Source organism: Emydura macquarii, unplaced genomic scaffold, assembly GCF_026122565.2.
Source record: "Emydura macquarii macquarii isolate MOO-44397 ecotype Brisbane River unplaced genomic scaffold, CSIRO-AGI_Emac_v2 contig_3220, whole genome shotgun sequence".
In the NCBI taxonomy this organism is placed as follows: Eukaryota; Metazoa; Chordata; order Testudines; family Chelidae; genus Emydura; species Emydura macquarii.
Genome location: NW_027133357.1, coordinates 5,889,655 through 5,913,393, shown reverse-complemented (window position 1 = coordinate 5,913,393; position 23,739 = coordinate 5,889,655). Strand labels below are relative to the sequence as shown.

The 23,739-nt window shown below is 48.7% G+C and overlaps 1 protein-coding gene across 1 annotated transcript in view; it reads left to right on the top strand.

Annotated features, from left to right (window-relative positions):
- SCUBE3 (signal peptide, CUB domain and EGF like domain containing 3) overlaps positions 1-23,739 on the top strand; it is an 88,443-nt gene that overhangs the window by 44,432 nt on the left and 20,272 nt on the right. The window contains exons 7-9 of the mRNA XM_067531486.1: positions 10,704-10,751; positions 20,482-20,598; positions 23,265-23,387. Of these exons, the coding sequence (XP_067387587.1) occupies positions 10,704-10,751; positions 20,482-20,598; positions 23,265-23,387 (288 nt within the window). The remainder of the gene's footprint in view (positions 1-10,703; positions 10,752-20,481; positions 20,599-23,264; positions 23,388-23,739) is intronic.

Genomic DNA, 23,739 nt, shown 5'->3' with positions numbered 1-23,739 from the left:
ACACCTGTCTGTGTCTGTGTGTGCCTGTGCGTGTTCTTGCTGGGCTGTGGATTTCAGTGCTCTAGCACTAAGGCTACCTGCTTATAAGGCTGCTGCCCCAGACTCCACTGGAGTTCATTGAATGCTCCCTCTTCTACCTAACTGTAACACTCACTGGCCTGGGATCCAGAGCTGTATAGAGATGATCAGCATTGCTGTGAAAGGTTTATTCTCTGTAAAGCCAAACAGTTGGGGTGTGTGTGTGTGTGTGTGCATGTGTACTGCTGCCTTCTACTGGATGGAATCCAACTGCTCAGCTGTACATCATAAGCCCTGTACTGGTGGCAGGTAATGGAGAGTCTCCTTTAGCTCAAATGAATCAACAAAAATTGGTTGATTAATATAGCTGGAGCAGAATTGGAGTCAGTATGTTTGAATATGCTACAGAGTAATCTAGCAAGGATGTCTTTTGTAATTAATACATAGATCTATATATATTACATGACGGGATAGCATGTGTTGTAATTGCAGACAGCTGTCTGGGGTGCATGTGCATTCATTCACCATGCTCTTGTGCACATAGTCACATGGATAGTTGCACGTACACACCCAGTCCTGTACTCACACTCACACATTTTTTAGCAGAAACATGGGAGAGTGCTCTAGGAAAAGAATTGGAATGCTTTGAATGAGGAGTCTCAAGCTTTGCACTGGGTTAGCTGTTATCTTCCCTTGCATTGTTATCCTCTAGTTTCTGGGGAAGGATGGTGGGGGGTTAAGATTTGGATGCGAGTTTGTTCCAAGCGGGAACTTGGCACCATAAGGTCTCAGCCCAACAACAATTGCCTTGCAAAAATGAAAAAAACAAAACCCAACAACCCCCAAACTGGCTTTTTTCTCTGTGTGTTTTCAAATTGTAAAACATCAAACAGAGATAGAAGTTTTACTAGTTTCAGATGCTTGGGCAGCTTAACAGCTGATTTGATTTAAAAAAATGTTACATTTGGGAAGTGATTAAGTCCACAAATTGCTGTAAACATATTAGCTCTTATTGCAAAATAAAAAAGGAATTAAAAGCAACAGAGAGAATTAGCTCTTCTGGCCCCTGCTGTGCATACACAGAAAATACCCAGCACACATTTCCATGAGGCAGCTTCATTGTACAAGTTAGCCCTGGGAAAGCCTATCCCAACCCTCTCCCTGGCCTGTGAGACTGTTCCCTGATGCACACGAGTGATCTGTCCAATCTAACTTTACGAGTCCCAAGCAACATGGCTCCCATCCCTGACCCCGGGGGGGGGGGGGGAGGAGGAGGAAGGGGAACATTTCCCCACCCTCAGAGATCTCACTGCCAGGAACTTTCCTGATACTCAGACCCCAAGTTTTCCCTTCCTTAATTTCATCACATTACACCTGATTCTATCCACTTTCTCCTCCCTAAATAATCTGAGTCCTTGCTTGGTGTTTACAGATATTTGTGTCTGGTTATCCGGTTCACCCTTAGATTTCAGTGAGCAAATGTCTGCGTATTTCCTTCTATTAATCTCGCCGCTTTTACCGCTCTGAACATCTGTGTTACTCTCCGCTGCGCCCCCTGCAGTTTGTCAGTATCTTTCTGGTACCAGGGTATTTATCCCCTCTTGCACCACAGCCAAATAGATCCTGTTCTAACTCCTGTTGAAATCACTGGCAAAGCTCCCGTTAGCTTCAGTCAGAGCAGGATTGCTCCCATGGAGAAGGACTAGTGCCTCCCTGCTCTGGGATGTGATGCCTCTACCTGTGCAGCCCCAAACTGCTTCAGGCTTTTTTGTGTGGTCATATTGCACTACAAATGCCTGTCTAAATTACTGTCCACTATGATCCCTAGACCTCTCCCAGCCCTGCTGCTTCTCCTGTCTCTCTCCCTTCCATTGTATATCTGTGTTTTGGAAGTTAGTGCCCCTGGCTGTATTTCTCTGTCCTCCCTGGTGTTTTCAGCTCTTCCAAAATAGAATTTGCTGTAAATGTAATGAATGGTTCTGTGTCTTTAACGAAGATATTCAACTAGACTGGACCTAAGCTCTCTGGGACAGGGACTGTCTTTTTGTTCTGTGTTTATACAGCAGCTAACTCAGTGGGGTCCTGGGCCACGACTGGGGTTCCTAGATGCTACCACAACACAAACGATAAATAATAATTAACAACACTGGTCTCTGTGGTATCTCCCCTTGCTTTGATGCTCTTCATTAGCCTTTATCCATGGCCCTTCAGCGCCTCTTCCATCTTCCTGCCTTCCGCTTTCCAATCACAGTTGTGTTACTCTAACAAAAAAAGTGCGATTGAGTTTGCCCGGCCAGATCTAGTCTTTATAAACCATTGCTGCTTATTGCTCATGTTTTCATTATTTTCCAGAAGTTTAGTAATGTTTTTTTCCCCTTATTAGTTGTACTAGGAATAAAAATTAAACTAACGGGGCAGTCACCGCAGGGTCGCCCTCGACTTTCTTTGAAGTTCAGTACCATATTTGCATTTTCCGCTCTTTTGGCAGCTCTTCAGTTTTCTACTGGAAAAAAAAATTGCCAGTGGTGTGGTAAATTTGGTTGCAGATTCCCTTGACGGAATCTTTCTCCTATTGAAATCAGTAGGTGTTTTTCTATGGACTTAATTGGGAAAAGGATTAGGGGCCAGATTTTTCAAGGTCTTTTAGGTACATATAAGATGCATACAGCTGCCTACTCGAATTAGGCGCATAACTGCCATTGACTTCAATAGCACTTAGTCGCTTAACCTGATTAGTGCTTTGTAATTCCCACTTGGACCCTATTTGCATGTTTAGGTGCTTCAATATCTTTGTAAATATGTTCAATTTTTCCAAATATTCCTAAATATACACGTGCATTTTCTTGTGGCTAGAGCTGTGCTCAAGTCAGGCAGGGCTCCTTCCAGCCATCCTGGCCTAATCATTTCTTCCATGGCTGGGAAGTCTAGTGGTTAGAGTCAAGAATTGGGTGCCATTCCTAGCTCTGCCACTGACTCACTCTGTAACCTTAGAAAGTCATTTCAGTGGTAGGTTCTTCTGTTTGCCCACTGGTAAAAAGGGATAAATACCTACCTCCCAGAGCACTGGAGCCTAATTCTTTAATATCTAGCTAGTGTTTTGAGGTTGAGGCCCGTACAAGACTTCAGTATAATGTTATCATAAAGGAGAAAGGGTCAAGATTTTCAAAAGTGTCTAGGGATTTAGGACACACAATTTGTGGCCCCTTAAAGGGACCTGATTTTTAGAAGGTCTCAGTGTTCTGACATTTAAGGTGAGCCCCAAAATCACTAGTCACTTCTGAAAACCTCGGCCAAAGAATCTCCTTTCATATTTACCCAGCCCCTTAGAAAACATTTTCCTGTTTGATTCAGTCCTTATATTTTATCTCTGCCCTAAGTCACCTCCATGTATGAAATTAAACACAGCGCTGATGCATTTTAGTAGTAACACTAGGCATCCCAATCCTGACTAGATGCTCGTGCCCCACCCTGGACTCATACCATGGGGTCTTGTTCACTGCCTCCCCTCTGCTGCTTCTTCTTCCTGCAGGAGAGTGAGTTAGGGACCTAGCATTGCTTTCAAACTAGGCCAGCTTCTTAGTGGGGGAAGGATTCCAGCATTCAGAGAGGCCCTTTGTCTTGTCCTGTATCTGCAATTAGCCACACTCTGCCCTTGGTCACACCTGGCTTTGCTGATCAATACGAGTGAGGGCAGGATCTAGCCCGGCATGACTGGTAGCATCAGAGTGGATCTGCGTCCCTTCACTGCAGCTGCCTCGATTGCAAACAGTGCAGGGTTGTGCTGCCGTCCGTTATTAACAGGCAGCCAATCTTGCCTTCCCCACCGGGATGCTCGTCCGACAGATTTATAGTCAGGCAGGAGGCTTAGGTACCTGCTTGGATATTTATAGCTGCCCTTTTTTCTTTTACGGCAGGGTCTCAGCAAACAGCCTCCCTGCTTCCTCCCCCACCCCTTCTCCATTTCCTCTGAAATATTTAATCATTTCCAGGGGAATAAAGTTTCCAGCGAGGGGAGTGCAAACCTGCTCCCCAGGCCGCAGGCTTTGAAATTGAATGCGGTGCGTTTGAAGGGCTGCCGGGAGCAGGCTCCCTCATCCAGGTCTCCTTCAGATCACACCACCCGGCAGGAAGTGCGATCGCTGCCTTCGGATGACAGTTTCATTAGGCCGCGGCCAGTGTTTTTCATTTTTCTGCTTTTTATGACTGCTTTTAAAAATGCAGATAATGAGGAACATGCCTCGGAGCAGAGCCGGGGCCAGCCCAAACGACTGCCACCATGTCTCCAGGAGCGGGGGAGGGAAGGCCGATGACCTTATGTATTTATGTTTATTCTCTAAAGCAGCCTTTTCAAGAACCACAAAACCCACCCCACCCTTCGATTAAAGTGCTCTGCAGCGCATTGGGTCAGGTCAGCCTCACACACGATGGGAGGGGCTTGTTCTGTCCACTGCTAGAGACGCCAGAGAAAAGCAACAGGCGCGCAGTTCTGGGTTCAGACGCTGCGCTTGGGGCTTTGTGGTTCCATTCGGAGGAAATGTGTCCGTGAGATGCACTGTCACTGCTGGAGGTGTCAGTCGACCTGCTAACTCGCTCCTCCGAGGCATGGTTTGTGCTCCCCAGCCGCGCCAGCGCTGCCTCTGCAGTGCAATGTAGCATGCTCCCCAGCCGCGCCAGCGCTGCCTCCGCAGTGCAATGTAGCATGCTCCCCAGCCACGCCAGCGCTGCCTCCGCAGTGCAATGTAGCATGCTCCCCAGCCGCGCCAGCGCTGCCTCTGCAGTGCAATGTAGCATGCTCCCCAGCCGCGCCAGCGCTGCCTCCGCAGTGCAATGTAGCATGCTCCCCAGCCACGCCAGCGCTGCCTCCGCAGTGCAATGTAGCATGCTCCCCAGCCGCGCCAGCGCTGCCTCTGCAGTGCAATGTAGCATGCTCCCCAGCCGCGCCAGCGCTGCCTCCGCAGTGCAATGTAGCATGCTCCCCAGCCGCGCCAGCGCTGCCTCTGCAGTGCAGTAGCATGCTCCCCAGCCGCGCCAGCGCTGCCTCCGCAGTGCAATGTAGCATGCTCCCCAGCCGCGCCAGCGCTGCCTCCGCAGTGCAATGTAGCATGCTCCCCAGCCGCGCCAGCGCTGCCTCTGCAGTGCAATGTAGCATGCTCCCCAGCCGCGCCAGCGCTGCCTCCGCAGTGCAATGTAGCGCCGCGCCAGCGCTGCCTCTGCAGTGCAATGTAGCATGCTCCCCAGCCGCGCCAGCGCTGCCTCCGCAGTGCAATGTAGCATGCTCCCCAGCCGCGCCAGCGCTGCCTCTGCAGTGCAATGTAGCATGCTCTCCAGCTGCACCAGCGCTGCCGCTGCATTGCAAGATAGCACGCTACCCAGCTGCACCAGCGTTGCCGCCGTATTGCAAGATAGTATGCTCCCCAGCCTTGCCAGCACAGCCTCCCCATTGCAATATAGCACGCTTCCCAGCCGTGCCGGCGCTGCCTCCGCAATGCAATGTAGCATGTTCCCCAGCTGCGCCGGCGCTGCCTCTGCATTGCAATATAGTATGCTCCCCTGCCTCGCCGGTGCGGTGCAGTTCCCGCATTGCCATATAGCACACTCCCCAACCATGCCAGCACAGCCTCCACATTGCATTATAGCACGCTCCCTGGCCGTGGCAGTGCTGCCTCTGCGCCGCAGTATAACACAGGTTTTCTAGTTTTCCTCCTCAGCTGTTTTCTCTCTTTGGTGAGCTTTTAGCGAGCCCTGCAGCCTGATGGTCTTTTCAGAGCAGCCTTCCCTCAGGCCGCCCCACCACTGTGCCCCTGCCCAGCGAGGTCCCCTTTAGTGCTGAGAGGAGAGTTCAGTCTGTGTGGCTTAGCCAGTCCTTAGCTCCTTTGCTGAGGCTGACAATGAGAGTGGGGGTTGGTGAGGCTGGTCATTTTTGTGTCAATTAGGAATGGACCAGCCCTTCGTGTATGGGCTACTTCACAGCCCTCGCTTGCTGGAGGGTCTGGATTTGAACTAGCAGCCTGGAGGTAAAAGGCTCTGTACGCTGTTACCAATCGCTGATCTCCCCACTCCGTAGCTTCCCTTCCCTCTGCTCTCGCTTGTGCTGCAGCCCCCTTGGTTTTACTGCGTCTGGCTCTGGCTGGCTGATATTCGGAATCCAAAGGAACATCTGCAGCCCCTCTGTATGAGATGCAGGGGAAGGGTGTGTGTGTGTCTGGGGTGGAGCACAGTGCAGCTGGCAGCTTGGAAGCAAAGAGCCATGAGTCAGCAAGAAATATGATTGCAGTGGGATAATGAAACGTAGTTTGGCCTTTAGGGCCATGTTCTTGAGTTTTATCATACAGCGACCCACACTAAGCCACTTGCAGCTGGTCCTCCTCAGATGCTCCCAGAATCCTTTGCCCTTGGTCCCATGTTGCTTCAAAGGAGGCGTTGCAGGAACCAGCACAATGGCTTATGGGGCGCTCCTGGCATCTGAGTTGGACTCAGATGTGCAGGAGGCCAGAGACTAGGAAAGAGGAAAATCCCCCACCCCCTTCCCAGGCACCTTGAAGAGATGCGTCGGGAGCCAGAGCTCCTGAGCAAGTACATTGTAGAGAGCTGTCGGGTTGGCAGAATGAGCCATCCGTGGAGGGTTTTGGAGGTTGGGAGAAGAGATGGTCTGTGAAGGGATCTTCCTCTTACAAAACGTCTGCAGAATGGAAGAGCCACTGATGCGGGGTGGATTTTTGCTTTCCTCTGATGCATAGGTACTAGACTTGACGGAGCACAGATCTGATGGGGCGTGGCACATCTTGTGTTCTCATGTCCCCAGCTGTGTGGCATGTAGATCACCAGGAATCCCAAAGAGTGTGAACTCCAGTCTGTATCAGTTTCCTATCTGGCGCACCTTCTCTCTGGGGGGCTGCCAGTGGATTGCATGTTCTGGGGTCACCGGGTGAGTTGCCTTTGAAGGCAGCCGGGGCTCGGCTGCACCCACCAGGCTTGGTTTGATTCCCCAGATGCAGAAGAGGAGTGACAAAGGGGCAGGCCTGCCTGTGGGTCAGTGTGGCGGCGCTGACCAAGAGACTCCAGGGAGAGGAGAGTGAGTCAGTGCTCTTTAACGAGCAGGAGGGCTAGCTGTATCGGGAGATGCCTTAGGTAGAAGACAGGGCAGCTTTGGAGTATGGGAGTGAGATAGTCTGGCGGAGAACCCATAGTGGAGGGTGGGTGTGGGCTCCCACTCTGCTGCCATCTAGAGACGTCTGCTGCTCACAAGGGGAGGATGAAGGGGCTGATTAGCCCCCAGGTGGGTCGGAAGATGTGTGAAGGAGGACAGACCCTCAGAGGGAGGGATGAGCCCAGTGCAAGAATCTGGGGCAAAAGATCTGGATTTGTGTTGGTTTGGATTCTTTGGGGTGGACTGTGGGACTTAGCCGGAGGGGTAAGTCGCTTCAGCAATGAATGGAACCATTGGACATGAGGAAAAACGGAGGCAGGGTCTGACGCTGGATATAGAGGGACCTTGCATTTGGTGAGGTCTTTTCCTGTCTTTAATACCAGGCTGCTCTACCCTTCTCTTCCTCTGTGCCTTCCCATACTTGGGCAGTTTGTTGGAAGAGCCCCCTGTGACATGCCCCTGTGACATGCTAATGCCCACCTTAACAAACTGTGCTTGATTTAAGGTAAAGTCCTTACTTCTATCCTTCCAACAGCATTACTGACCAAAATCTTCAGGTCAGGACCCTTCCCCTAAAGTCCAAGGGCTGTTACTTTGGTCGTCTTCGGTGCAAAGATGGAGGTGGACAGGGAGAGAGAGACCCTGGGGTGTTTGCCCCTCGCTTTGATAGTTCAGCCGCCTTCATAAAGTTCTATCCAGCTGAGCAGAAAAAGACGTGGAGTCTAGAGAGAAAAGATACTGCCTCTGTTATCTTTCACCTGTGTGTGCTGAGATGCATATTTTCTTTGTCTTCTTTCTTTTCTCTCTCGCTTCTGGGGCCTCTGTTTACAGCTTATATGCAAACTGATGTAACCATACCTCCCTTTGTTTAAGATCTGCTTGGCCAGTTGTGCCTTAATTGGTGCTATGTGAGTTTGAACATGTGCCTTTAACATTATACATTATACATAGCTTAACACACAACATTGCTAGGTACATTTCACCATGATATTATTGACCAGTGAATTATTCGTTTTCAAACTATACCTCACAAGGCATATTCTGTACAAAGTTTATTACAGTAGTGTGTAGGGTGTGAAGAGAGGGGTGCAATTGCTCGCACATCCCTTTTCCCCATACCGAGTGCTGCAGAGAACTGAGGAGCTGAGGCAGCCGGGGCAGATCACCCTCTTCTCTTTCCCTCTTCACCTTCCTCATCTCTTGGGCTCCGTCCCAGCCCCTTCACTCGGTCTTGCCTGCCTCTGGCGTTTGTTTCTCATTAAGCCCTTTGCTCAGACGCTTTGATTGTCTCTCGTTGCCTCTCTATCCCTGTGAGATAATCAGTTCCACATGGGCCGTGCATGTTTGAGAGAAGCACTGCCCAAACGCTCGCTTTCTCTCTGCTGCCAGCAGAGTTCCTGGTCCTTGGGTCAGGCCCATGTGCTTGACTCTTCCTCTGTGCAGGGGTGAGGAGGAATTAGTTTGGGTGGCCCACAGGAGGCCCGGAGCGGTGGGAAATGGTGTCCCCCTTCCCCCGGCTCCTTCTGGCCTGCTGCCATGTATCACTCTAACTAGGCTGGGATCCACACATAATACCTGTTGGGGAAGCATGGATGAAGCCTGGCCCAGGCCCGATCCTGACCCTAGTGAAGGCCCAGGGACCTCTGATTTTAATGGGAGCAACAGCTGCAGCTTCGTTTCTCAGCCCCCAGTGCAGCCGCATAGTCCGGCCTCATGCTCGTTTCAGCCCCTTCCCAGCCAGGTACCTGCTCCAGACCTCACCGCCAGTGCTGCCTATAGCTGGTCCGTTACGGCTTGGCTGTGGCCCCCCGCTTCACCTCCTTTGTGCTGGCTCAGGCGCCCATGGACCTGGAGACCGCATGAGATCCCCCATGACCCCTCCGTGAGAGCAGGGCTGAAAGAGGAAGCAGGTCCTTGTTTCAACAGTCTCTCCTCCCAGGCCTGAACCAAAGTGGGACTCACTTACCCCATCCCCTCATGCCAGCTCTCGGGCACCAGCCTCCTCATCAGCTCCCCACACCCCCTTGCCAGGCCTCCGCCTCCACAGAGCAACCCCACCAGCAGGTGCTTCTCACACGCATGCCCCAGAGCCATCTGTATCGGGCCACAGCCTCCCTGGAACCCCCTGCACCAGGTCTCAACATCCCTGGAGCTGCCTGTCTCACACCCCTTCTCTCCCTGCACCAGGCATCCTCCTACCGCCTACTCCTGAACCCTCCTCTCTAGGACTCTTCTTCCTCACACTTCACCTTCTGTGTCATGTCTGCCCCACCCTGAGCCCCCGGCGTCATGCAGCCTGGCTCTGGGGGGCTGTGTCTCCTGGGATCTGCTCCAGCCACTGTCAGGCTGGTTGGGTTCCTTGCAAGGCTCCTTTGCATGGGACTGTCCCAAGGAGATATTCGCCAGGCAGCTGATGGCAGAAAAGAGCTCCTAGCCTTACCTCTGATTGAAAGCTGATGGGAGGGCCAGAGTCCCAGGTGATGGGCAAGGGCAGGTCCACGTCGGTGAGTGTGCGCTCGGGGGTCTAAGTTGCTGTATGATGAAGGACTGGAAGAGGGTGTACATTAAAGCAGGCAGGGAGTGACTTGGGCTTACTCCTCCTTACACCTCCCTCCTGCCGCACTCTTCTTTTGCACCCATGGGGCCTGATTCTTTCTTTTCTCACACCACTTCTACACCTGTGTCACTCCTCATTTACATCAGAGTGAGTGAGCGGGTGTGTCCGTGACCCTGACTGCTGTAGACCTTGCCTTTACCAGGAAAGCTGCACCAGCATAATTAAATGGATTGGAAACTGATCTAGTGAAACTAGAGCGAACGACTTAACAAAGACGCACTTAAACCCATTTAACCTGTGCTTAAATCGGTTTAGTTTGGTAAATTAGTGGATTAAGCTAAACTGATTTAAGTGCCTCTACATTAAGTGGTCTGCACCAGTTTAACTACATGGATTTTTAAATCAAACCAGTGCACCTTTTCTCATACAGACAAGACCTTATGGACTCAGATCCTCTTCACTGTCCACCTTTACACTCAGTTAGACTCCCTTGCACCCATTACTCATGCCTGCTGCGGCTCACAACCCCTTACACGTCCCCTCCGAAGTTGATCCTGCTCCGTGTTTTGTGTGTGACACACTGCTGCCCAAAGAGCAAAGAGCTAGTCTGCAATAGCAGGAGGGAGACACCTTACATACTAACCAACTAACACGAATTCTCTTTGCACTTCTCTCTCTCTCTCTCTCTCTCGTCCCTTCACCCCCGGCTTTTAGCATGAGAATCCTGCCAGCCTTGACTCTTTGCGCCGGAGGAAGTGGGAGGGAGCCACACTGGCAGTCTGCTATGGGTTGTGATGGACCAGGGATGGAGTGGTTTGATGATACATGCTCAGGCCTCCGTGCTAGGCTCGTCAGGGCGGGGGAAAGGGAGGAAATCTTTGCCAGTCTGCGAGGCAGAGAATGAGAAATAAGTGACATTTTAAAAAGGCAGGCTTCTTGCTGGACACTGTTTCTAAATCACTTTTTTATAATGTTAAACAGGGGAGAGGCACCTCCAGCAACACGTTACCCCCCAGACGTTTTCTAATGGTAAATATTTTTGTTCTCTCTCTATCTCTTTGAGGAGTTCTAACCGTAGCTGCATCTCGTCTTGGGATAATAACCGGGCATGGGGTCTGAGCCGTCCCCCTAACTGCATGCCACACTTCCCGCCCTAGCGCATGTGGCTCGAGAGGGTCATTAATGATGCACTTTCCCCCTCCGCTGCTTACTAATCTCCCCACCATTGCTGCTTCTAAACCCTCTGCAGCAAGGCCAGCCTGGGATCCTGCCGTGAATTGTCTCTGCTGCTGGAGAATGAGAGAGAGAGAGAGAGACAGGGCTGGCTTATGAGGAGCAGAGCTTGCGTGGGATGTGGGGCTCCAAATAGCTGCCTGCTTTGTTTCAGCTTATGGCCAGTGCTGCTGTCAGAAGATGTAAGCAGCTTTCAAACTGAGGGTTAGTGTCTGTAGCAGGGGCACTCAAACTTTGCCCATCTCAGCAACTGTAAGAGCCTCTCTTCAGTTTCCATACAATGGGGAGCAGATCATGGTTTCTCTTGTCTTTTAATGCAGAGCAACAGCTAGCAGTCCCAGCATGCAATGTGGCTTGTCCACTGCCCTACTCAAGATGGAGCATTGCATTGTGGGAATTGTGATCTCCAAGGATTGTACGGCTGGGTCAAAGTCTGAAGTGACTGCAGGTGGCATTTTAGACCTCCCCAGATCATGTATTTGAGGCCCCCTGTTCAAAATAGATGTGGGCAAAGTTTTTTGCTCTTGTAGTTTATTTGCCCAAAAATGCAGTTTTAGGGCAACTGAGACTATCTGAATTCAAGTAGAATTTGGCAAATAGTTTTTGACTGAATAAAAAGGAAATGAAAAACAAAAAATTTGAAAAAGTCAAAATGGCATTTGATACTTTGGGAATGAAACATTTTGACTTTTCGTTTTGAAACGATGGTGCATTTAGAAATTTAGCTAGATTTTTTTTTAATAACATTAAAAGGGTAGTAAACACCAGAAAACATCATGAAGCAAACAAAAAAAAAATTGTTTTGGATCAAATGAAACATTTTGTTTGACCCCAAACAATTTTTTTTTAATATTTTTGTTTTGGTGAGTAAAACTGAAAAATTTCAGTTTCGACCCAAAATGAAAGTTTTTTCTGATTTAATTTTTGTTTTTGTCCACCAACCTGGAAAATCCATTATTCGCTCAGCTCTAGTTCTAAACCCCATTGTAGGCCTGCCTCAGTCAGTGGGGAAGTGGTGGCCTCCAACCTGACTCTGATTTAACACACTTTAGTGCATGAGGCACAGGGTCGTGGCTTCTGTTGCCAAGTGTGAACAGGGCTATCGAGTGATTCTGTAGTGAACTGAGATGCCACGTACCTCCGTTATGAGGAGACTGTCCCAGCCCAGAGAAGAAAAGAGTTTGCTGCATATGGAAGGCCTGTGCCAGGACTAGAATCTAAGACTCAGACTTCCTAGGCAATGATGGAATTTGAGCTGAAGGATCAGTGACAGCCAGGTCAAGCCACCAGAGTCTCTCTTACTTTTGCCCAGGGTGCTGTCTTGCTGGACTGCATGTGAGCCCAGGTGTCAGGCATGGAGCTGGTGCTGAGAGTCTGTCTGGAAAGAGCTTTCGGTGAAGCTGCCTTGTCCTCCACAGTGGGAATTGGGGGAGTGGATGGTATCGATTTGGGGCAACCAGTTTACAAAGAGGAGCTTGCAGAAAGGAAGGAAGGGAACCCAAAGCCACTTGGGCTCGACCTGAGACAGCATCGTGGGCAGCTTCCAAGGATCCCCTCTTCATTCTCCCTGCTAAGGGGTTCCGAAGGGGTTAGCATCTGGACGACAGAACCAATGAACTGCGTCAGTGATGGCCAGCGCCCTCTCCTCTTACAAACAGGGAGTTCCTATAGCCAGGCGGAGCTTTGATCACTGTCCCGAGGTTAACTGGAAGCCCGGTGCCCCTGTTCTGTCTTATATTTCATTCTCCACTTGGTAGATGTTGATGCTCTTCTCCACTTTTGTTGGCCTTTTGTTTCTAGCTATATGCACTCCCTATGGAACACTGTTCTTCCCTCTTGCTCTGCTTCCTGGGCCAGCAAGACCAAGCACTGCAGGGTGTCCTCTTCCCAAAACCCCCTTCCCGTCCTTTCTCTCGCTTTCTGCATCCCCTCTCACATCTGGGAAGATGCTGTTTATTGGTGTGGATTGTTGAGCTGTCAATACTCAACCGCCCCAGTGTCTGCAAATGAGTTTGTTTCCAGTCACAAAAGATCCACGTGGGTGAGCGGATTAAAGTTCCCCTAATGGTTTGCTTGAGTGTTTGCTACATCACAAGTGTCACAAATGTAACTAACAGTCACCAGGATTCAGTGTGTTAACAATCATTGCACTGATCTCCTCTGACCCAATGAAAGCTCTGTGAAATAAAACAAACGGTCATAGTTTTCTAGCCAGTCCCCTGAATTTCCCCAAGATTTTCCCCACAAGCAACCATTGTCTTGCTTGTGCGAACTGGTGCTCATACACAGTGTTTTCACACGTGCTGATTCCCCGCCCACTTGTGCCCCACAGTACAGGTTTGAAGCATGCAAACGTAGGCAAATGAAGGGGCTGCTTGAAAATTTGGCCGTGTGTGATAGACACGCCCTTAAAGGTAGAAACAGCACCCCAGTGCACTCTCCACTAGGCTACACTGCCTCTCTGTAAGATGCACTTGTACTAATTGTGGCTTATCATAATTTCAAGCAGGGCTAAACTCCGTCAGTGCAAATAGCATCTTTGCCTATCTGCACAGAGGGTTTGAGCCAGCGCATCTAGTCTCTTATGGCTGAAATCAGCATGAATCCTCTGCATAGATGTGGCCCAATCTTCTTTCTTGCCAGCTCTTCCTTTTAAGGTTTTTCCAGAATTGTTTTGTTCCTCCTTGGATTCTTTCCTTTGGCAGAGGGCAGCTACTTCTCTCTTAGCCGCTGGGCCCAGCTGTGAGGTGTTCTAGTTGTGGTTGGTTTAACTTTTGTACAGTGCCCAGATAACTTGTGATGGGTTCAATAGGCATTAATTAAAACAGTCCCTGCTTACGAGGGTATAAATACAAAAATCCTCGACCCCCATTTATTTAAGGCGGATGAGAAATCAAGGACGGCAGCATGATTCTGCTCTCCTTCTTCCCACTGCAAAACAAGTCTAGGTGCATTGAAATCAATGGAGGCACGCCAGTGTAAGTCTCAGAATCAGCCCCTTTTTCTTTTCCTGGTCCTCCGCATGTGCTGCGGGTTTTAACCTTTCATTTCCACATGAGCTGAATTTATACGGCAGCATTATAAATCCCTGAATCTAGGCGCGTGCAATAGAAACACAGGTAGACACTTAACTCCAGATGCACGGAGAGCATGATACTCTGTTAAAAAGCTACAAAATCTAGGACTTTACAGGGCTGCTCTGAGGTTAAAGATAACGGGCCTGATTTTCCAATGCCATGAACCTTGTGTTGTTGTTTACACCTTTGCGGAGTGGCTGTGAAATGCTACCAGATCCAAATAGCAGCACTTTACCCTACCTTGCACTCACTTTGCATTAGGATAAATGACTGGAAGGTGCAATGTAAAGAAAATCAAGCCCCATCTATTAAAAGATAACACTACCCACCAAGTAAATTTCCTAACCTTTTTTACAGAAAACATGGCAGATGTTTAAAAGTGACAGAATTTTGAAAATCTCATCTATTTTGCACCTTCTTGTGGCTTACTTTAAGCATTTTCTTTGGCTCAGATGAGGAAAACTGAGTAATTGGTTGAATTTTTGTTCATAACTGCTGGTCAATTTCACATGCAACAGGGCAGATTCTATTTTTCTGTATACCGGACAGGAGTCAGTGGAATTACACCAATATGAAAGGAGAATTGTGGGCAAACGTTAGCACAAGGTTGCAATAGGTTGTGAACACAGCAGAGAACAGTATGTGTTTGTTTTGTTTTTTGTTTTGTTTGAAAGCAACATCTTTTCCGTTGCAGTGCCAAGCATATCATGACATGCTGGAGGATTTTCTTTTGGTCTTTGTTCTTGTCAGAGCTCACAAAACCTAACTTGAAGCCAACTATGACTTGATGAGGACTCTTCAATATTACTAGTCTGATTTCCTTTCAAAGAGTCTTTGATTTCCAACTGAAATCTTAACATAGTCCACTCAGAGGGTCAAAAAGTAACTTCAGGTGGGATATCAGCTTCTTGAAACCTTCCCTTCTGAAACAGACAAATGCCCTGAAAGCATGTTTGGAAAATGATTTCAGATGAGACATAAAAGCATTTGCAGTCATTAAAGATCTTATTGCACTAGAAGAGTAGGGATGTTTACCCCGCTGTCCTCCCTAAATATCCACGCTGCCTCAGAGTTTCTTTTGGATACAACAGTCTTCGTCACTTTCTGTCCTAAACTGTTGTGTGATGTTGCTTTGCACTGTTAAATAGATGCCATGTTCCACCCCAGGGGTGGCTGCATTGCAGTAGTGGGTACATGATCCATATATGCTGATTACCGTGGGCCCTTCTGGCCTTAAAATCTATGAATTTTTATAATCTAGATATATGTTTGTCGTTGTTTATTATTGAAAGAACATTCTTCTTAAAGAACGACTCTTAGGATATTTTGGGGGATGCATGTCAAATGCACATGCTGGCCTAGGGAATGCAGGAAAATAGCTCAGGGTTGTCCTCGTTTCCTTGCCCCGATAGTTCCAAAAGTCAGTGCAGTGGGGAGCAGAGATGCAGCCAGGAATAATAAAGGAGGGTGGGGAGCAGTCGTTAGCTGTCTGGATCCCATGGAACAGAGGGAAAAGGTGATGTCGTGCTGGTATCTGAGTTGTTGTTTTAACACTTAAGGCTCTTTTTGTTTGCTGGTGAGCTGTGGTTATTGCAGCCTGCTCCAGCTGCTGGGTAATGGTCAGGAAGTGAGATGGCAGATTTTTGCGGGAAGGCAGAGGAGGAGGCCGATCTTGTCTCTTTCTTCCCCCAGTGATTCAGCCGGCACTTGCCAAAGCCCTGTGTGGTTCGGTGAGTCATGTTTACTCACTCCAGGCCTGGATAGCAACATTCCCTCAGCCACCCAGGGCTAATATCACTGCAGAACAATGGCTCCTATCCCACACCCTGTCTCCTACTCGCTGCAAGCAAATTGCTGTCTCCAGAGATCTTGAGTGCAACCCTTCCTGCTCCTGAGAAGGGCAGGGGCAAACCCAGAGCTAAAATTAGGCTTTGGATGTTTCAGGAGCCTGAGTCTCAATTTCAAAGGCCATTTGAAAGCCAGTGGGACTCAGGTTCCTAAATCACTTAGGTGCCTTTGAAAATGTTGCCCTTTGTCTACCCCAGGGATTTGCTCTGATTGCAGCCAGTTGTACTGGTGCCAAACCACAATGCAGATAGGCAAAGCTGCTTTTTCGCACTGGTGCCAATCACGGTATATAGCCGCTGTCTCCGCTAGGGTCCAGGCCCCGATCCTCAAAGATATCTAGGCTCCTAACGTCAAGTGATGGATCCTGGTGTAAACGGGTGTAACCCCATTGAAATCAGTGGAGCTATGCCAATTCACTTCAGCTGAGGGATCTGCCTTCTTGGAAGATATGCACCACGGCAGCTATCCCAATAGCAGAGTCTGGCTGACTAGACTCTTACCTTCATCTATGTAGACACAGAGCACCAAGGGTCAGATGTGAATTCAGTTATTTTTTAATGTTAGGCTGGGATTGTCAAAGGTGCCTCATGAGTCAGGTGCCATGGCAGGATTTTGAAAAGTGTTGAAGGAATCTGGTAGCACAAGTTCCATTCCAAGTTGTTTCACTGGGAACCGGGGACTTTCAGAGAGAAGTGTGCCTAACACCCCTAGGCACTTTTGAAACTAGCTCCTCAGCTCTTTGAACATCCCAGTCGTAATCCTTTCAGATACAACTGTCTCCGCTGCTGCTGTTGGTAACACAGGAAAGGGCGTTATTTTCAGTGCATCATTTTTACTTTGACCGTTCCCTTGTTAAATTCATCTGCACTGGGTTTTTCTGTACTAGCCGCTAGAACAGTGGTTGGACCTAAATTAAGCTGTTAGTGAAGATTTACTATGTGAACTTGGATTAACCTGTGCCTCAGTTTCCCCCCCTGCCCATTTGTCTGTCATGTTTTTCTTTGGTGTAAGCTCTTTGGGGTTGTGATGCTCTCTTTCTGTGGGCATGTACAACATCTAGCACAGTAGGGCCCTGACTTCGGTTGAGGCCTCTAGCTACTACAACAGGATGCTCTCAGTTCTGCATATAAAGGTCATAGGGAGGTAAACTAATCACTTTGATGTGGGAGGAGCACCCAGGGCCCTGAGGCAGCCACTAGAGAGAGACAGGTCCTTGCCTCTATCAAATTGTGGTATGCAGTGTGTTCTTTCTGCTCCTCTAAAGGATTGTCGCCCTGATGTCTCAGTCCTCTACGATCGCATGATTGCTTCATTGGGCAAAAAGGGCTTTGTGGGGCTAGTACCTAATAACCCCTACTTCCCAGCTCTGACCCCTATGGCAGCCATAACCTGAGATGTACCATTTGCTCACCTCCATCCAGCTCTTGCATAGCTGCAGATGTCACTAGTGGTCATAAAATTATCCAGCCATAGGATTAGACTATCTGCTTTCCTGCAGAGGGGAGTTCCAGTGGTTGGCTGCATGCTGTGTAAGCACCTGGCTAGACAGATAGGTGAAGAAATACGTCCTTAGTATTACATTCTGTGACTCTACTGGCCATTAATTTCATAGAATGGCCCCTTTGTTCTCTTATGATGAGACAGCATAAAAATAGCAGCAGCAGAACATGCACAGAATAATAATCCCAAATCCCCAGCGCAGCAGACGGGGGTTAGGCGTTTCAGTCAATTACACTTCATGTGGTTCCTGCAAAGAGAGAGAACCTGGGATTTGCTCTTTTCCAATGAATTTCTTCAATGGGTTAGCACATTAGGTTCCTGGAGCCCAAATGGCTCATTCTTCCAAGCAGTTAATGTTCTGGAAAGGAAACTTTATTGGTCTTCATTACCAGCTTACTGGATTTCAAACCATTGTTCTAGTGGTTAGTACAAAAAGGAAGATTTGGTTTCACAGGGACATTGTGCAAGATGAAAATGTTGCATTTAAAACAGTGCCCCTTCATGTGTTACCAGCAACAGCTGAGTTTGATGACATGAAGTAATTAACATTTAAAAAATCGAACATGCCCTTTGCCATTGATGTGGGGTGTATGTGGTTGTATTTTGCAAAACGTCATTCAGCTTGAACAATGAAAACAGATTGGTCCTTTTTACTTCATGGGGCCAGTCCCATTGTCCACACTTCTGTTTATGGTACCAGTGAACTATTCGTGAAGCAAAGTGTGAGCCCAGCAAATGGGTGATGAGCTGGTTTGAAAATCTGTCCATCAGTGCAACAGAGGGAGCCTCTGGGTGCTGAGAGCTTTTGAAAATCTGGTTGTGAATGCTGGGTAACATTTTCAAATATGTCCAAGTAATTTCAGAACCTAAATCCCATTGGTTTCTATGGGAGATAGCATCTAAATACCTTTGAGGATCTGGGCCAAAGTCTCATTTGAAAATGGGGCCCCATTGAACTGACTGGAACTAGTCACATGCTTAAAGACAGGCACATGTGTATGTTCCTTTACTGGATGGGAACCAGAACAGCCTTCTCTTTTGGGAAGCCAGAAGTCACAAACCAACTCTACTTTCATTGCCTGGGATTGACAGCTGGCCTCAGACAGGGATTTAATTTATTCCTGTGCTCCCCTGAAACCTACCAGCTAACTGCTATGTCTCGATCTCATCTCAAGTCTTATCTCCAAACATTCCTGAGCAGCTGCTCTGGCTTTTACCTGTGTTACTGCCTGACATGTTGTTTTAATAGAGAGAGAAAGCGTCTCCTGACAGAACAGACCAGTTCCCCTTTCCTGTCTGCTTCAACCAAGATAGTCTGAAGTTATTAAAGAGCAGATTCTTTGAAGGAGAGAAGGTTATCTAGGAAGTAGAGTGGGGGCCTGGGAACCTGGACTCCTGGGTTCTTTTTCCTGCTCTGCCATTGACACACTAAGAGACCTGGGGTTAGTTAATTATGCCCTCATTTTACCCATATGTATATCAGGGATAATAATGCCAATGCAACTCACAGGATCTGGGGAAGGCTAACAAATGCTGGTGGTTTGAAATCCTCTGATGAAAGACATGTATAGAAATGCAAAAGCTGTGCTTAAATGGGATGCTGCCAAGTAGATTTATGCCCCACATTTGACCTGCCTTAAAATGTCTCCAATAATATTTTAATTTAAGCTAGTAGCAATTGTCCTCCAGAACCTGAGTATCTATTAAAAAAGAAAATCCAGCATTCTGTTGTTGAGACAGTAAAGCCGACCAATGGCAACAGCTGTTCAGTGTTTATGTAGGACTTACTCTAAAGTTTTGCACTCTCCTGGTCCCTTTACCGGCTGCTCAGCAGCAGGTCACTCAGCAGGCCCTGTGTTGTCGACATGTGTGATGTTGGTGCTCAAATAGATGTGTGCGTCTCTTGCATCCTTCCCCAGCTTTCTTGGGAAAACCTCAGGCAGAGACTCTGGGCTTTCCAGATAGAAAAAGCCAAACTCGATGTTTCCCTCCAAAGGGAGGTTTCAACTAATACAGGGAGAAAAACTTCTCCAAATTCTGAGTGTTTGTGTGTGTGTGTGTGTGTGTGTGTGTGTGTGTGTGTGTGTGTGTGTGTGTGTGTGTGTGTGTGTGTGTGTGTGTGTGTGTGTGTGTGTGTGTGTGTGTGCGCGCGCGCGCTACGACTGTGGCTGTTCTACCGATGAGTCAGAATCATAGGACTGGAAGGGACCTCGAGAGGTCATCTAGTCCATTCCCAGGCACTCAAGACAGGACTAGATCACACCTGACAGGTGTTTGTCTAACCTGCTCTTAAAAACCTCCAGTGATGGAGAATCCACAACCTCCCTAGGCAATTTTTTCCAATGCTTAACTACCCTGATAGTTAGAAAGTTGTTCCTAATGTGCAACCTAACCTGCCCTTGCTTCTTGAATGGAAGAAGATTTGGTTTCTGCTCCCGAAGCGCAGGTAGGTGTCTTCTTCATGTGTAAAAAGCCCTGCGTTTTGTTGCTCTGCTGTTACATTCAGACCACAGCTGAGGCATGTGACAAGGCTTCCAAAAAGGGATACATAGGCACATGCCCAACTTGAGATGCCCAAAAAGGGGCTGGATTTTCAGAGGGCATTCAGCATCTCTGGAAATCTGGCCTGTTTGGGTATGTCTGTATTGTAGCTGGGACTGAGCTTCCCAGCCCTGGTAGTCAGACTTGCGCTAGCCTGCTAAAAATAGCAACGTAGATGTTTTGGCTCAGATGCTGCTCGGGATCTTGAACCCACCTAGAACTCTGGGTCTGAGCACAGGCAGCTAGTCTGAGCCTCTGCCAGAACCGTAGCGTCTACCCTGCTATTCGTAGTGCCCCAGCTCAAGCCCCGCTAGCGCAAGCCTGTCTAGCCAGGCTCGTTCCCAGCTGCAGTGGAGACAGGCCCTTTACAGTGTCTCAGAAGCACCCAAAATCTTGTCCGTGGTGCTGGACGTCGCCATGCGAAGAGGCCGGGATCGGAGTGGGCTGGCAACCAAGTCTCATCGGCAGCAGGGAGCGTGTTTACACCAGGCTTCTAGATTGGGGTGACCTTTAAAAGCATTTATTGCTCACCCTCTCTCTTTCTCTCCCACTCCCCGCAGAAACCTGCGCCGTGAACAATGGCGGCTGCGACAGCAAGTGCCACGACGCAGCCACGGGTGTGCATTGCAGCTGCCCCATGGGCTTCGTGCTGCAGCCGGACAGGAAAACCTGCAAAGGTAAGGGGCCAGCGAGTGAGGGCCTGGCAGCTTTGAGCCCAGCTTCCCTGGGGAAGTGTGGAGCCAGCAGCCCTCCCCTAAGGGGATTATTCAACTTTAGTTTGATCCCTTCCAGGGCAAAGTCAGCCTTGGAGAGAGAGAGCGGGCACAGCTCCCCATGACATGGATGGGAATTGTCTGCTTAAGCCGGGTGTGGATTTTCCCCTAAATGGCTCTTTTGTCTCCTCCCATGAAGGCACATGGATAACTATTTGCCTTGCCAGGATCTGCCCAGAATCCATTCCGGTTGGGTACTGAAATCCAGGTCTTCCCCTCTCAAAGGGTGTTTGCCCAGAGTCCGTTTGAGGTGGGTGCAGGAATCCAGGGGCAGGGTCTTCTCTTGGGTTCTCTCCGCCCTCTGTGAAATGGGGTTGAAACATCTTAGGGGCGATTGTGGGGAAGGCTGATCTTGTGATGAAACCTCAGGACTGGGAGCTGGGAAAATCTGGATTCTGCTCCCAGCTCTGCTATAGACTTCCAGGGCAAATCACACACTATCTCCCTGTTTCAGATCCCCCATATTTATAGTGGGACGGCACAGCCCTATGTCAGGGTGTTGAGAGGCTAAATTCACTGTTTGTGATGATTATTAATATTCTTGCCAGTGGTCATAGTGATTCATAATGTGTTGGTAACAAGGAAATTGATCCATTGTCCTATCATCCCAAAGTCAGAATGGATGTAATGTTTGTGCAGTGCTTTGAGGTTCTTGGATGGCAGATCTAGAGTTATGCATGCTATTCATGTGGTATTACAGAGCTAATAACACATACGCACCCTCTGTCCTGCAGAGGTAACATGGGGGGTAGCTGTGTTGCATGGATGAGGGAGGAGTCTTGGGGGGGATCAATTTTCAGCTGGGCTGAAAAGGATGCTCCCTGTTTCCTGACACAACTTTCACCTGTGAAATTTGCACCTGGAAAATGAATTGTAGGAGCAAATGCAAGTCTGCATGCTTCCTGGGCGTGGAATGAAACAGAAACGCTGGCCGTATGGACATCAATCCACCGTGCTTTAACTTAGCAGCAAATTTAAGACATTATTTTAAAGAAAAAGTTTTGGAGGTATAGGGGAAACACCAACATGTATGCATGTGCACATGGGTATGCACGTGGGTGGGTGTGAGTGAAAGAGATCGATCTGGTCACACACACTCACACACAGACAAGCTTGAGGTTCCAGATACATCCGCACTGTGTGCTGCTCTCCCTTCAACGGGAGATTCTCGACTCGGCCAGCCCCCAAGAGAGAAAGTGAAGCTCCAGAAATGGAAGGCGCCTGCCTTCCGTCTTTTGACAGCTTGGGGTATTTGACTGTAGTCAAAAGGAAAGCAGCATCCTGCTGAAAGCCATCTACCTGTCTGAGCGATTCCAGACCCTGGTGGCTCCATAATTATTTTTCAGAGCACACCACCTCTACCATTCTGCAATTCCAGGAAAACGTAATAACCAAGAGCCATGTCCCTTGTGTCCGGGGTTTTATTACAATTGCAAGTTGTTTTACTGCTAGCTCACTCACAATAATAAAAGAAAAGCCACAACCCCAGAGAGCTGCAGGCATGGGAGTGGGGGAGGGATGCGAATGAGCGAAGTCTGCTTGAGCTCTTACCTGGGATTTGTCAGTTCTCTTTTACAGGCCATTTCCTAGCCGTAAATTTTCCAGCTAATACAAAACAAACCCAACCTCTTAACAGGTCATAGAGGCTCTTTGGAAATTTGGTGGAATTATTTATTTTTTAGTGTCACTGATTCATTGCCTAAAAGTCATGAGGTTTTTAGAAATCTCTGTGTTTATTTTGTCAAACAACTGTTCTTTGAAGGTGATTTTTCCCCTCCAGATTTTTCCTTCTTGTTTTCTTCCAGTCTCTCTCTTTCTAATGTTTGCATTCCCAAGGTATTTGAGTGCCAGGAGCCCTCACCCCGACTTGTTAATGGTGACTTTATGGAATCTTGGTAACTATGTCGGAACAGATGCTTTTCACCAAAGACATGAAAGCATTTTGCAGATTTTAATTAATCCTCTTTTCACCCCTATGAGCTAGATGTTTATTATAATCCCCATTTGACAGATGTGCAATGACTCACCCATGGACACTGAGCAAGTCAGAGGCAGAGCTGGGAACAGAACCCAGGAATCCTGATTCCCTGCAGTAGCCACTAAACTACTGACCTCTAACTGTGTTGTATCATCCTGTCCCAGCACAGGGGGCTGCAGTTTGGCAAACATCAGTGCGCTCATCATTTTCTCAAAGGCCCTGCTCCTTCTCCCATTGAAATCAATAACAAAACTCTGCTGGGCTTTAATGGTGTATAGAGGTCCGTCTAGCTTAGGTATTGAGATGGCCTAACTCCGTAACTCCGCCCTGCTGAGTGAGAGAAGGCACTGCTGTTATTCCTATGGGGAAGCGAGGCACAGAGAGATAAGGGATAACACAGTGAGTGCCTGACAGAGCTGGGATTTGAACGCAGATCTCCTGAGTGCTGGGCTACTCCCTTAACTACTACACCATCCTTTTTCTTCTTGGCCACCTGCTTTCTTTACCTAACCACAAGCCCACAGCTCTCCTGCCTGTATCGCTGCTTTCAGCTGGTCTGTGCAATGGGACGTTTTGTCTCCCCTCCCTGCAGATATCGACGAGTGCCAGCTGAACAATGGCGGTTGCGACCACATCTGCAGGAACACGGTGGGCAGCTTTGAGTGCAGCTGTAAGAAAGGCTACAAGCTGCTGATCAATGAAAGGACCTGCCAAGGTAAGAGCCGCGCAGCTGGGTCCCATGCCCTGGGGGCGGGGGTTTGAGGGCTGCTGGGCTTGGCCCTGATCACCCAGGGACCCAGTGTGTGACGGGGGATCCCCATTTGGTCCTAGCCCCCTGTCAGCGACGCAGTGTAGCTCAAACTACCCCAATGGGGCTGTGTACAGATGCCGTGTGCCCCACGGGGAGGTGTTAGCCGCAGGGCGCTTCTGATGGCTAAGACGCCATGCTGAGAACATCACCCCTCAAATCTCTTGGCTTTTCAGGTACAAAGGGCTTTGTCTTAGCACCAGAAACGTCCCGTGTCTCCAAAGCAGAGCAGGCCAGGATTGCGCATTGTTCTGAGTGT